This window comes from Rattus rattus, chromosome 16, assembly GCF_011064425.1.
Source record: "Rattus rattus isolate New Zealand chromosome 16, Rrattus_CSIRO_v1, whole genome shotgun sequence".
Taxonomy (NCBI): Eukaryota; Metazoa; Chordata; class Mammalia; order Rodentia; family Muridae; genus Rattus; species Rattus rattus.
In genome coordinates this window covers 16946958-16959640 of record NC_046169.1, presented here as the reverse complement: position 1 = coordinate 16959640, position 12683 = coordinate 16946958, and the positions used below count along the sequence as shown (strand labels likewise).

General features: G+C 50.9%; 1 protein-coding gene across 1 annotated transcript; it reads right to left on the bottom strand.

Annotated features, from left to right (window-relative positions):
* Window positions 1-1423: 1423 nt before the first annotated feature.
* Serpine1 (serpin family E member 1) lies at window positions 1424-11883 on the bottom strand. Its single transcript, XM_032887116.1, has 9 exons — window positions 11747-11883; window positions 10390-10661; window positions 8885-9118; window positions 7207-7401; window positions 6334-6532; window positions 4491-4591; window positions 4302-4388; window positions 3399-3482; window positions 1424-3129 (listed from the first exon to the last, which is right to left on the bottom strand). The coding sequence occupies exons 2-9, from the start codon at window positions 10658-10660 to the stop codon at window positions 3092-3094; spliced, it is 1209 nt and encodes a 402-aa protein (XP_032743007.1). The 5' UTR covers window position 10661; window positions 11747-11883; the 3' UTR covers window positions 1424-3091.
* Between the last annotated feature and the right edge of the window lie 800 nt (window positions 11884-12683).

Sequence of the window (12683 nt, the reverse complement as noted above, 5' to 3'; positions counted from 1 at the left end):
TCTCTTTCTTTTCTTGTCAGGATCTATCTGTCTCTCTAGCTGGCCTGAAACACGCTGTATAAACCAGGCTAGCTTTGAACTCACAGATCTCCATCTGCCTGTTTCTCAAGTGTTGGGATTAAGGTTGAGTACCCTCAAACCCAGCCTACCTCCTGCCCCAATCTCTCTCTCTTCTTCTCCCTCCTTCTGTTTTCCTGGAGTCAAGGTCATGTGTAGTTCATGTTGGCCCCAGATGGTCTTGAATTCCCAACTCTTTTGCCTCTATCTCCCGACGGCTGGAATGACAGGTGTGTCACCATGCCTGGTTTGATGAAGTGCCAAGGATTACTCGTAGAGCTTCCCGAATGCTGGGCAACTTCCTCCAACTGAGCCGTGTCCTCAACCCATCCTGTCCCCCTCTTAGGATGGTTTCTGGGAGAGAACCAAGCCCTGCACCACTTGTCCTGGAGACATATTACAGTGTTACGGTGACTCACAGCTTCCCCCACAGGTTTGGACCTCTGGGTGTGCAGTTCACACAAGTCCTGCGACCACCCAAGATCTGCTGTTGCTGCTTTCATTTGTTATGGAGCCCACCTTAGACCCGAGGCCAAACTCACCTCCAACTGGTGATCCTCCTGCCTCTGCCTCCCAAGTGCTACTTACTAGCTAGCACACAGGTGTGTCCCACCACGCCCACTGCTCAGTTTTGTTTGTTTTTTCTGAGATGGGGTCTCTCTGTGTAGCCCTGGCTATCCTGGAATGCTGTCTGTAGACCAGGCTGCCCTCAAACTCAGAGATCTGCCTGCTTCTGCCTCCCAAGTGCTGGGATTAAAAGCGTGCTAGCTCAGTGGTAGAGCGCTTGCCTAGCAAACGCAAGGCCCTGGGTTCGGTCCCCAGCTCCGAAAAAAAAAAGAAAAAAAAAAAAAAAAAAAAAAAAGCGTGCTAGCATATCCGGTTTATTTGTGCTAGCATATCCGGTTTACTTACAGTGTGTGTGTGTGTGTGTGTGTGTGTGTGTGTGTGTGTGTGTGTGCGCGCGCGCGCACACTCGCACATAAGTGTGCTCATCATGCATGTGTGCAAGTCAGGGAGCAACTCCTGTTGGTTCTTGTCTTCTATCGTGTGGGTCCTGGGAATGGAACCACGGTCATTGTTAGGCTTCTCAGAAGTGCTTTCACCATCTGAGCCCTCTTGCCTGCCTCTTACCTTTATTTCATTATTATTGTCTGTGTGTGTGGGGGAGCATGTGCCATGTTTTGTGTGTGGAGGTCAGAGGACAGCTTTCAGGAGCCGGTTCTCTCCTCCCATCATGTGGGATCCAGGGTGTTTGAGCTCAGGTCTTGGGAGGCCTGTGTTCTGCCCACTGAGCCATCTGACCAGCCCACAATACTGCTTGAAATTCCTTGCCTTGGGTCAGACACAGAAGGCAAAAAGCAAGCAATTTTGTTTGCATATTCTCTATTTTTATTATTTTTTAAAAACATATTTACCTGTTTATATATCAAAAGTGAAAACAAACAAACAAAGGCATATGTACCCCACAAAATTCAAGACCATGTGACCCCACATTTGGGGCCCCTGTGGGTACACGGTGTATGGTTGTCCAGTGCATAATGAAACGAGAGAGAAAGAGGGAGAGAGAAAAGCTAAAACACCAAAAAAAAAAAAAAAAAAAGATTATTTTTTTCCGGTGGAGATGTAACGGATGCAGAGCGGCCCGCTATGAAATTAGATTCACGTTACCTTCCTGTGCAGTTTTTCAGTAAATTGGTTTTCTGATCATACCCCCAGCTAGGAAGCTTTCAAAAAAGATTATCTAACTAAGGTGGTTGACCAGGAGCTGGCTGTTTCTTTCATCCTCACCCCCCCCACGTGTCCACTGCTCACTTACAGCAGCCGGAAATGACACATTGAAGTGAGTCACCAGTGCAGCTGAGTCACCCAGTAATTGGAGAAAGTTCTGTCCTGTTAGGTCACACAGCCCCCTTTCCCACTCGGCTTCTGAATGTATTGGAAAAATTTGAAACCACTTTGCCCTCTCTCAAATCTCTCTCTCTCTCTCTTCCACCTAATCTTCTTCCCCCCTTCCTTTACCGTGGGCTGCCAAGCATCACCTTGGCAAGATCCCTAAGGAAAAGAGCCACGGGGGAGGATGCGGGGGAGGGATGGGGCAAGGGCGTGTTCGGCTGCCACTAGGCGGCAGTGCGAGCCCCAACGCCGGGCCACCCGGAGGGGCGGGTTTGTGGAGTGATGCCTCCCTGACATACAGGGATACAGACCCCAAATGGGACACCATATGCCATGGTTTAAATAAAAGGCTTTCTCCTTAATAGTGCTTCTTCTCCCCAACAAACATATAAGATAAACAAGATAAATATTCAATCACACCCCTGGAATCTCCCCAGGACCCCTCCCCCCTCACAGGGAGACCCAGGATAAAGAGCAAGGCATGCGCACGTCTAACCTTTCTTTCACGCTTTCAAAATGAGAAAAGTTTGTGGGTCGAAAAAAGCTGTAAACAAGTCATCTACACTCTGAAATAACACAAGCGTGCTCTGTCAGGGAAGGGAGGGCAGGACGGGGGCTGGGAGAAGGCTTGACATCGGGCGATCATTTGATCTGTCTATCTGCTGCCCCTTGGAGATGGGCAAGGTGTTCATTTCCACAGTGGACCTTGAGATAGGACAGTGCTTCTTCCTTTGGCCTGGGCCACCCTTCACAGCAATGGAGGATGATACAAGAGGTACCCAGAGTGTGACTGGAACACAAAAGACTTTGCTGAGTGAAGGCGTAGTGGCTTGGCCCTGCTGGGGCCTTGGTGGGAACCGGGTCCAAAGACTGAATACTGGGCAGATCCAGATTCTCTGAGTTCTATGGTTGGAACTTATCCTTATCCTTAGTAAGATAGGTCCCTAGTGAGGGAGTTAGACTCTTTCCTCTTCGAGAGTCTGAGGTCTGGGAGGCTGGTTGGAAAGATTTACCAGTGCGGGGGTAAGAAAGAAAGGCCTTCTCTTTCTCCCCAAAGAGTCCTTAAAACAATTCTTTTCTTCAGAGTCTCTGCTTATAACACGTCCAGTTTTGTCCCAAAGGAAGGCTTCTCGTCCCACTCTCAAGGCTCCATCAGCTGGCCCATGAAGAGGATTGTCTCTGAGGACAGAAGAAGCATGACAGTTGAGAACTGAGCTCTAAGGAGGTGAGTGAGTTGCCAGGGGTCACAGCTTCCCCGGTGACTAAGTTAGGACTGGGGTCCTGGCACTGCGTGGGCTGTGACAGAGACTCAGGAAGGAACGGAGCGGAGTTTCTGAACCTTTGCAGAGTCCCTAGGGGCTCGAGGGATGTCTACATGGTGGGCAGGTATATAATAATTTTCCTAATACAGCCTTGAGGACAGGAGAATGCTATAGGGTTCTGCTCACCTGTTGGATTGTGCCGAACCACAAAGAGAAAGGATCGGTCTAAAACTATCTCCGTGGGGGCCATGCGGGCTGAGACTAGAATGGCTGAAAGAAAAGGGACAATATGTTAGGGTTGGGGGATATTATCACTGGAGTGATCCCAGGAGATCTAGTGACACCAGTCTATCAGACAGCAGCATTGCGAGATGGTTTTCAGGTGGCTTAAAAGAAACTAGTAGTGGGGAATGGAACCCAGAGCTTCCGGCATGCTAGAGCAAGAGTATTATGGCAGAGCCCCGCCCCCAGCCCCTCCCTGGAGGATTCTAGGCAGGGGCTCTACCACTGAGCCACGCCCCCAGCCCCTCACTGGAGGATTCTAGGCAGGGGCTCTACCACTGAGCCACACCCCCAGCCCCTCACTGGGGGATTCTAGGCAGGGGCTCTACCACTGAGCCACGCGCCCAGCCTCTCACATCTCCCTGTCCTTGGTTTTTCAGGACCCAGCTTTGCGTTTTTGAACCCTCATCCTTCTGCCTCAGCCTCCCGAGGATGTACCACTGTGCTTGGCTTCAGGCTTTCTTTGTTCTCTGGACATTGGCTCTAAAGTTTTGAGACTTCCTCTGAGCCCCAGTTTTCCATCAGTCATAAACATATTTAGGGCTCACCGCTAAGCGCATCCTTTAAGTTCACTCCCACTGTGACAACACCTCAGGCTTTCTTTGGGGGTCCTCATCATATACTGGGATCTCAAGAGCCATAGATGAGGGAGCAGAGTTGCAGGGGAAGTGGATCCATTTTCCACTGAGAAATGGGTTCGGGAAAGGGTGCAGACTGGGCTGGCACTAGCTTTCCTGTGGGGGCTGGGGGTGGTGGTAGTGACTGCCATCCCAGGAGGTGGGCGGACACGGGCAGAGCCACACTCACCTGTGGAGGAAGACGCCACTGTGCCGCTCTCGTTCACCTCGATCTTGACCTTTTGTAGTGCTTGTGCTACAGAGAGCTGCTCTTGGTCTGAAACAGAGCGGGACCCAAAGGACAGATTAGCCTCCACTCTATCCTCTGTGGGAAACCTTGACTCATGGAATCAAGAAAATGAGGGGGATCGCCTCTCACCGGAAAGACTTGAGAAGTCGGCCTGGGTTGAGCTGAAGATGTCAGTCATGCCCAGCTTCTCCAGGGGCCCTCTGAGGTCCACTTCAGTCTCCAGAGAGAACCTATGGGCAGGAACAGGGGACAGTGTCAGCTTGGCTCTCCCATGCTGCTTCTCCCAGGACCTTCGGACCTCTTCTAGGACAGTGGGACATGAGCATGAAGGAAAGAGGTCTGCCTTTTTGTTTTGTCTTGACACTGAATCTCATGTAGCCCAGGCTAGCCCCAAATTCCTTAATGCATCCAAAGATGATTTTGATCCTCCTGCCTCTACGTCCTGAATGCTAGAATTTACAGGTGTATGCCACCATGCTGGTTTATATAGCCCTGGGGTTGAACCCGGGGCTTTGAACAAATCAGGCAAGCACTCTACACAGCTCAATTATACCCCCCCCAGCCCTGACCTTGAACTTCTGATCCTCCTACTTCCACCCCCTAGTACGGCATTAGAAGTCTTTGAAACTTCATTTGGCTAGGAGGTCTGGCCTATTTTTCCTCCTTGCCAGAAACTTCTAATATTAATGAACATTGTTCAATCTTTCCGCCCCCTCGAATCCGTGACTAATGGCTTTCCTCAAATATGACAGTAGTTTTAACATAATTGTATTCCGTTTGACTGCAGGAGGGGACACATTCTCCCTCAAGAGGGTGTAGGAGCTAACTATGGTCTGCAGGCTGCTTTTGAGCGCATGCAGAATGAGACTTTGGGGGGCCCCCCTCTGCTTCCCACCAGGGCATGACTCATTATCTTCATCTTGATGAGAGAGAAAGACAGTAGCAGAAGGTCAGTCTCTAAAGCAACTCAATTCTCCTCTGTCTCCAAGCCTGGCATTTTAGCATCTGGGAGTTTAGGGGGAAGCCTGGGCCGGGAGCTTCCCTGTAATTCTGGAATTACCCGGCCACAGCCCTCTCCACCCCTTTTGATTCTGCAGAAGGATTAGGGGAAAAGGAAAAAAGAAAAGAAAAATTTGTTTTTGGAAGTCTCCTCTGCCTCTGGGAATCGATGCCTTTCATTGTTTGTGGGTGGGGGAAGGAGGGGGTGGGCGGTTGAGATGGGAGACATTTACAAATGAGTGTAGAACGATTCAGAGGCCCCCCTTCTTTCTCTAGCTCCTCTTTGGGCTGGTCTTGTTTAAAGATGGGGTCTTGTGTGATCCAGTAGAACAAGGATGACCTTGAACTCCCGTCCCGCCCCCTAGTGATGAGATTAGGGATTGTAGCTGTGTACCATCATTACTGGTTCACATGGTGCTGGGGGGATTAGGGCTCTGTGCACGTGAGGGAAGAACCCCGACAATTCCAGCTCTTTCCCTGACAGCCCCCTTCCCCTTATGAGATAGGGTCTTGCTGTATCTAACCCAGGTTGGCCTTGAACGAGTTTGTACCACCATGACTGGCCTATGTAGTATTGGATTTGAACGCTAGCCCAGCATGCATGAACTAACTAAGCTACATCTTCAGCAATCTTGCCCCGGTAGCCAAGGCTGGTCTTGATCTCACGATCTGTCTCAGCCTGTCTGATACTGGGGTTAGAGGCTTGTGCTACTCCCCTCTACTTTGGTTGATTCTTACTGAGTATTCTGTGCATGGTCTATATGGGACGTGTTTCTCCAACAGTAGAAACAGGCACAAGGATGATGAAATTAGAAACCATAATCAAAGCCAGGCTAGGAGGTTTCCCATCAGCCTCCCACGCATGTCCCTTCCCTGTGGGCATTACCCATCTGGGAAACTCCGCAAGGGGACAGTGGCTTTAGGAGGGGTGGTGGGTGTCGGGATTAGGGCGTTGGCGAATGGGACGGCTTACTTAGGCAGGATGAGGAGGCGGGGCAGCCTGGTCATGTTGCTCTTCCATTGTCTGATGAGCTCAGCGTCCAAAATGTTGGTGATGGCAGAGAGGGGCACATCTTTTTCAAAGGGTGCTGCAATGAACATGCTGAGGGTTTCGCCGTGGTAGGGCAGTTCCAGGATGTCGTACTCGTGCCCATCCGGAGTGGTGAACTCGGCTGGGGAGATACCAAGATGGCGGCGCCTTGGAGTCGGCTCTGACCCATGTGGCTGTCTTCCCAGCTTTCCCTGCTTCTCTCCCCTTCTCTCCTTCTAGAAGGCCAGGCTCTACATCCCGTTCAAAGGCTCTCCTCTCCTCTCCTCTCTTTTCTGAACTAACGATGTAGCCGACCGAGGACTTATCCACCGTAACTGGTTTATGAGCTGAGCATGGACCCCAGGGCTTCGCTAAGACTGGTGAGCGTTCTCCTTAAGCCGCATCCCCACCCTTCCTGCCTACTTTCTCCCTTTTGATCTTCATTATTTTCTCTTTGACTCCAGCCACTAACTCATTCTCATGCTCACCCAACTCCTGCACAGCCTTACCCTAGCTGGGCTCCTTGGCCCTAGATAATCACACTAGAGAGACCTTAAGAGAAGAGACAGGCTCAAGGGTCTGTTGAGCCGATGTGGGTCTGGCGATGTGGTTCTGGGAGACTATCTAAATTTCAGCTTCATCTAGCATGAAAGAAACTGTTCGTCCCCTCTCCCCTACTTGAACTATCTCAGTATCTCCTGCTTGGTACGTCTTTGTAATAACTTGGGTGTGTCCACCTCCTCTGCCGCCGTCCTCCCTCCCTCGTGCCCAGGGTCTGTAGTTGTGAGAGGTGGGGTCTGGGGATCTTGGACTCACTGTAGTTGAACTTGTTGTTCTGAGCCATCATGGGCACGGAGACGGTGCTACCATCAGACTTGTGGAACAGGCGCTGGTGGGTGCTGGCCTCTAAGAAGGGGGTCTTCCATTGGCCGTTGAAATAGAGGGCGTTCACCAGCACCAGGCGTGTCAGCTCGTCTACGGCCCCCTTGGCCAGTAAGTCACTGATCATACCTAAGGGAAAGCAAGGCGATCGAGAAGCGCAATGGGTTTTAAGCATCTGAGATGTTTTCCCTTCCGTTCCCAGCTCTCAAATGGATGTATGGTGAAGGGACACAAAGAGCTGTGACGGTTAAGTAGAACAAAAGGGTGCCTTTCAGCCCTCCCTCCCTCCCTCCCTCTTACTCCCTATTCCCCTCCTTCCCTCCCTTCTACCCCCCCAACCCCCCTTTTATAGTCCAGCCTAGTCCAATGTTCACTTTGCAGCCTAGGGTGGCCTTGAGTTCATGATAATCCTCCTGCCTCAGCTTCCTAAGAGCTGGGATGATAGGCCTGAGCCACAGCCCTGGCTTCAGCACGTTTTCCTTGGCTCTGGGATCCATTTTAGTAATCAGAATTAGAAAGCTCTGTCTTCCCTCATCTCATCTTTTCTTTTGCCCCACCCCCCATCCCCACCCCCCCATACAGTTACTGACATTCTTATTGTCAGTGATGCCTTTCATGTTGATTTTGGCTTCGTTTATTTATTTTAAAGGTTATTACTATTGTGGGGGGTGGGCGGGAGGTATAAAGTCCGTGGGTGGGGGCGTGCCCGCCAAGCGGAGGTCAGAGGGCAACTTATGTGGAACTGATTCTCTCCTTCCACATTTCTGTGGCTTCCAGGAATCAAATTCAGATCACCAGGCTCTACAGTAAGAGCCAGTACCCATGGAGCCACCTCGCTGGTCCTGGTGGGTTTGGGTTAGGTTTTGTATTGTTTGTTTGGTTTGTGGGGCAGCTATTGTACTGCAACTGTCTTGAGTTGGTTGGTTTTGTCCCTGTGGTCTTTTACTTTTCTTTGGCAGGGGTGTGTGTGGGGGGGAGGGTAGCAGGATCTTGCTATGTAGTTTGGGCTAACCCCAAACTCATGACTGTCCTGCAGATATGACCCATTATACCCAGCACTGTGTGGCTTTATAACAAAGCCTTACCAAGATAAACACAGTTTTGGGTTATAGCTCAGTGGTAGAGCCCCTGCCTAGAATCCCCAGTGAGGGGCTGGGGGCGTGGCTCAGTGGTAGAGCACCTGCCTAGAATCCGCCAGGGAGGGGCTGGGGGTGTGGCTCAGTGGTAGAGCCCCTGCCTAGAATCCCCCAGGGAGGGGCTGGGGGCGTGGCTCAGTGGTAGAGCCCCTGCCTAGAGTCCCCCAGTGAGGGGCTGGGGGCATGGCTCAGGGGTAGAGCCCCTGCCTAGAATCCCCAGTGAGGGGCTGGGGGCGTGGCTCAGTGGTAGTGTAGATTACCCAGCATGCATGAGGCCCTGGCTCTGAGCATCCCCAGCACCATAGCAGGAGAGGAAAAGCACAAACATTAGCCATTTTGCTTTGTTTCGTGTGGCATTTGGCTTTTATCCCCAAAGACAAAGCTGTAAGGGAGAGCCGGGGATGTGTGAATTTGACACCAAATTCCCCTCCTCTGCTCCCTTCCCTTGGGATGGGCCTGCTTTCCCTGAGGCTTACCTTTGGTGTGCCTCTCCACCCAGTCGTTGATGATGAATCTGGCTCTTTCCACCTCTGAGAAGTCCACCTGCTTCACCGTGGTCCGGAAGAGCTTGAAGAAGTGGGGCATGAAGCCCTGGACCAGCTCTAGGTCCCGCTGGACAAAGATGGCGTCCGCAGTACTGATCTCATTCTTGTTCCATGATCCCATGAGCTCCTTGGAGAGCTTGCGGAGGGCAGGAGCCGTGCCCTTCTCTGCAGAGATATCAGGACAGGATCCATTAGCCTCGTGTTGAGCCAAGGGCTTCCAGCTGGGCCAGGTTTCCCAAGGAGCGCCCTACCCCTGTCCAGGCACATGTGGCTCTTCCAATGCTCTGAGTGCTGGGACTAAAGATGTGCACTGCCATGCCTGACTGTCTCCCATTCTTTCCTCTCCTCTTCCTTCCTTCTTCTCTTCTCCCCACCTCTCCCTGAGGAGGCTCTCACAGTGTAAGCCAGACTGCTTCACCAGTCACTATAGAGTCCTAGATGTCTTGGAAGCTAACAGGAAATCTCTTGCCTTAGCCTCTCCAGTACTGGGATTAAGGGTGTGTACTACCAAGTCAGCCCTCAAACTGTACTGTTTTTGTGCTTCCTTTTCCAAAGTCTCAGCTCCCAATCTTTTCTTTGCATTTGAATATCCTGTTCTTAAACTATAAACTTTAGTTTGCTTCTTCCCCACACCCCCTTATCCTTATAACAATCCCTCTAATGGCCTCACAATTGCTGGGAATCCCGGCATGAGCCACCCTGCCTGGCTTCCTCTTCTATTTGGTTTTGTGACAGGGTCTTGCTCTATAGCTCCGCCTGGAGTGGAGCTTGCTATGTAGCCTAGGCTGGCCTTGACTTCATAATCAACCGCTCTTAGCCTCTTAAGCGCAATTACAGGCACTACCACCGTACCTAGCTAGGTTGGTCTTATATCAATGGCATTATCGAGTAATTCATATTCATAATCCTATTACATATTTACTCAGCCCTGGGTGGGAAACATTCTTGTTCCCTATTTCATAGGTAATAAAACCAAAGTTTACAAGAGTTGAGACCATGTGTTTTGTTTTGCCCCCTCCCCTTTTTTTTTTTTAAAGGTCTCACGTAATCTAGGCTGGTGCTGAACTCGATACTTAGCCAAGTATGAGCTTGAACACCTGACCCTTCTGCCTCCACTTCCCAAGGAACGTGGTCACGGTTCTACGCCACCATTTCCAGTTTCACTCTATTTGGGAATGGAGCCCAGGCCTTTGTGCATGCTAGGCAAACTATATCCCAGCACCAGGCTCACATGAGTTGAACCCACTGGCTGGTACAAGTCAAGGTCAACTGACCCAATAGTGGGAGAGAAAATGGGTGGTCTCTGGGCTGTGGCTGGACGTGAGTAGACTTGGTGATGTTGCAGCAGCTTCCCCTGCCTTCTCCGTTTGCTCTGGACCCTGGTCTGTGAGCACCTCATTACTTTCTCGCCCATCTCCCTCTTGCCCATCTCTTACCACTGATATTGAATCCCATAGCATCTTGGATCTGCTGCCGGGTTTTCCCTGCTGTGGTCAGCTGCAGCATAGCTAGCACCGAGGACACGCCGTAGGGAGAGAAGACCACATTTCGGTCTTTGGAGGCCTGGACCACATGCTGAAACACTTTTACTCCGAAGTCGGTGGCCTGCTGGGCTGTGTTGGACTCTGGAAGGGGTGAAGCGAACCCTTTCCCAAAGACCAGAACCAGGCCCAGGGTGAGGCAAGCCAGGGCTGAAGACATCTGCATCCTAGGATAAATAGAAGAGAATCCGATAAGGAGATCCTTCTGGAAGACTGTCCAGAAGGGGATATGTTGCCTCCTCAGTCGTGGACTGGGCTTTCTGTGTTTGCCTCTAGCCTGTAAGAGTCCAGTCTGGTTAAGTTCACATTCATTAAGACCCCATAATGCAATTGGATAATGAGCTCATCTCCTTCTACCTCCACCCAATTCTTTTAATTTTTTTTTTTTTTCTTTTTTTTTTTTTTTTTTCGGAGCTGGGGACCGAACCCAGGGCCTTGCGCTTCCTAGGCAAGCGCTCTACCACTGAGCTAAATCCCAACCCCTTTAATTTTTTTCTGAGAGTCTTGTTTGCTATGTAATCAGGGCTGGTCTTGAACTCAGGACACTCCTGTTTCGCTTCTCCCAAATGCTGTGATTACAGGCATGAATTACTGCCCATAGATGCTATTTGATTTTTAACATAAGCTGTCCTCATTTTTTTTTAACCTGGGTGAATCTTAGAAAAACTCCCCCTGTGCGTCTCCTGTCCCTTCCGTGGGGGCTCAGAGACCTTTGGACAGTGACGACTTTTGTCGTAAAATGAGAGCTGACCCCTGAAAGTTGTTTCCTGATTTTCATACTTGAACACGAATATTTGTGTGACACACGAATTCGCACACACACATACATACACATATAAATGCAACTTTCTTTTTAAAAGTAAAGCCCCTGGGGTTGGGGATTTAGCTCAGTGGTAGAGCGCTTGCCTAGCAAGCGCCATGCCCTGGGTTCGGTCCCCAGCTCTGAAAAAAAGAAAAGGAAAAAAAAAAAAAAGTAAAGCCCCTTTGCTAAATTGATAAAGGGGAGGCTTGCTGGAGAGTGACTGAAAGACAATGTGTTCGCTTCTGGGATACAGGGTTGGAAACGCAGTTTGACCATCTTTCTCGACCACCTGTGGTCCTGGTTGGGCTAGGGCAGACTGCAGAGTTCCAGAAAAGAGTGGAAGGGAACCGAGGGAAACCGAGGGTGACAGACGGAGACCTCTGGGAAGGGATGTTTCCTACTTTCATTTAAAGCCTAAGGTGAGAGAGAGTAAGCTTGCTTTTCTCCTACCTGGAGCTTTCGGAGGTGCCTTGTGATTGGCTCTTGTTGGCTGTCGCTCAGCTGTGGTTGGCTGTGTGCTGCGGGAGGCGGGTGTGCAGCGTTTGTGAAGGAGTTCACAAAGCTCTCGGGGGATCTGCAGCAGCCTGATCCAGCTGTGCTCTGTCCCTGGCTGCAGGCTCCCTTTATACCAGATGTGGGCCGGAAATAGATGAACTCATGTTCCAGCCCCACCCACCTTCTAACTCTGGAAATGTCTGGGCTGCTCTCCCGCCCTGCCCCCTCTCTCCTTCCCACCCTCCCTTCCTCCCTCCCAGTAACTTGCTGGGACACGTGTGTGTACGTGTGTGAGAGGGCATGGGGGATAATTGAGCAAACCCTGATTGCCTTGACTGGAACATCTCTGTCCCTTTGCCTTTGGCTGGTCCGTCGTCTAGACCCTTGGCGGTACCACAGAGCCTACAGTGCCTGGTGTTTGGGACTCCCTTCCTTGAGCCTCAGCCTGTGGCAACATGACCCTCTGTCCTTTGGAGACAGCCATCACAGAGAAGCTATGGACCCTGCCAGTACTGTCTACCCCTTGTTCACCGTCGGCCTACATCCAGGAAAAGTTGGCTTGGCTTTCTCTTGGGTTTCTGCCCAGTGCCAGAGGGCATGAAATGTGCCCTGTGATTGTCTGAGTTCTGGTTCCTCTTGGACTTAAGCCCAACAGAGAACTTCAAGTCCTTTCCTCCTCTCTTCATGTGCCCGCCAGGCCTGCGGTGAAGCACCTCTGACTCCCCACATGGGGCCAGACTCTCCTGGTGCCCTGAGGGCTCGCTCTTTGTGTCAATAACCTTGTGTGGCTGGGTTTTGAGGTGTACTGGGTGGGGCGCTGGTGGCTGGATTGGACCAGACTTTTCCACAAATGAGAACAGGGGTTACCACAGAAAGCTTTGTCAAGGAGCAA

What these genes read in the sequence shown, in the direction of transcription:
- Serpine1 (XM_032887116.1), bottom strand. Translation starts at nt 10,660, where the DNA reads ATGCAGATGTCTTCAGCCCTGGCTTGCCTCACCCTGGGCCTGGTTCTG. An exon ending in CGACTTCTCAAGTCTTTCCG is followed by an intron (nt 4,389 to 4,490) that starts GTGAGAGGCGAT and finishes GCTCTGTTTCAG; the next exon opens with ACCAAGAGCAGCTCTCTGTA. An exon ending in GGTTCGGCACAATCCAACAG is followed by an intron (nt 3,130 to 3,398) that starts GTGAGCAGAACC and finishes TTCTGTCCTCAG; the next exon opens with AGACAATCCTCTTCATGGGC.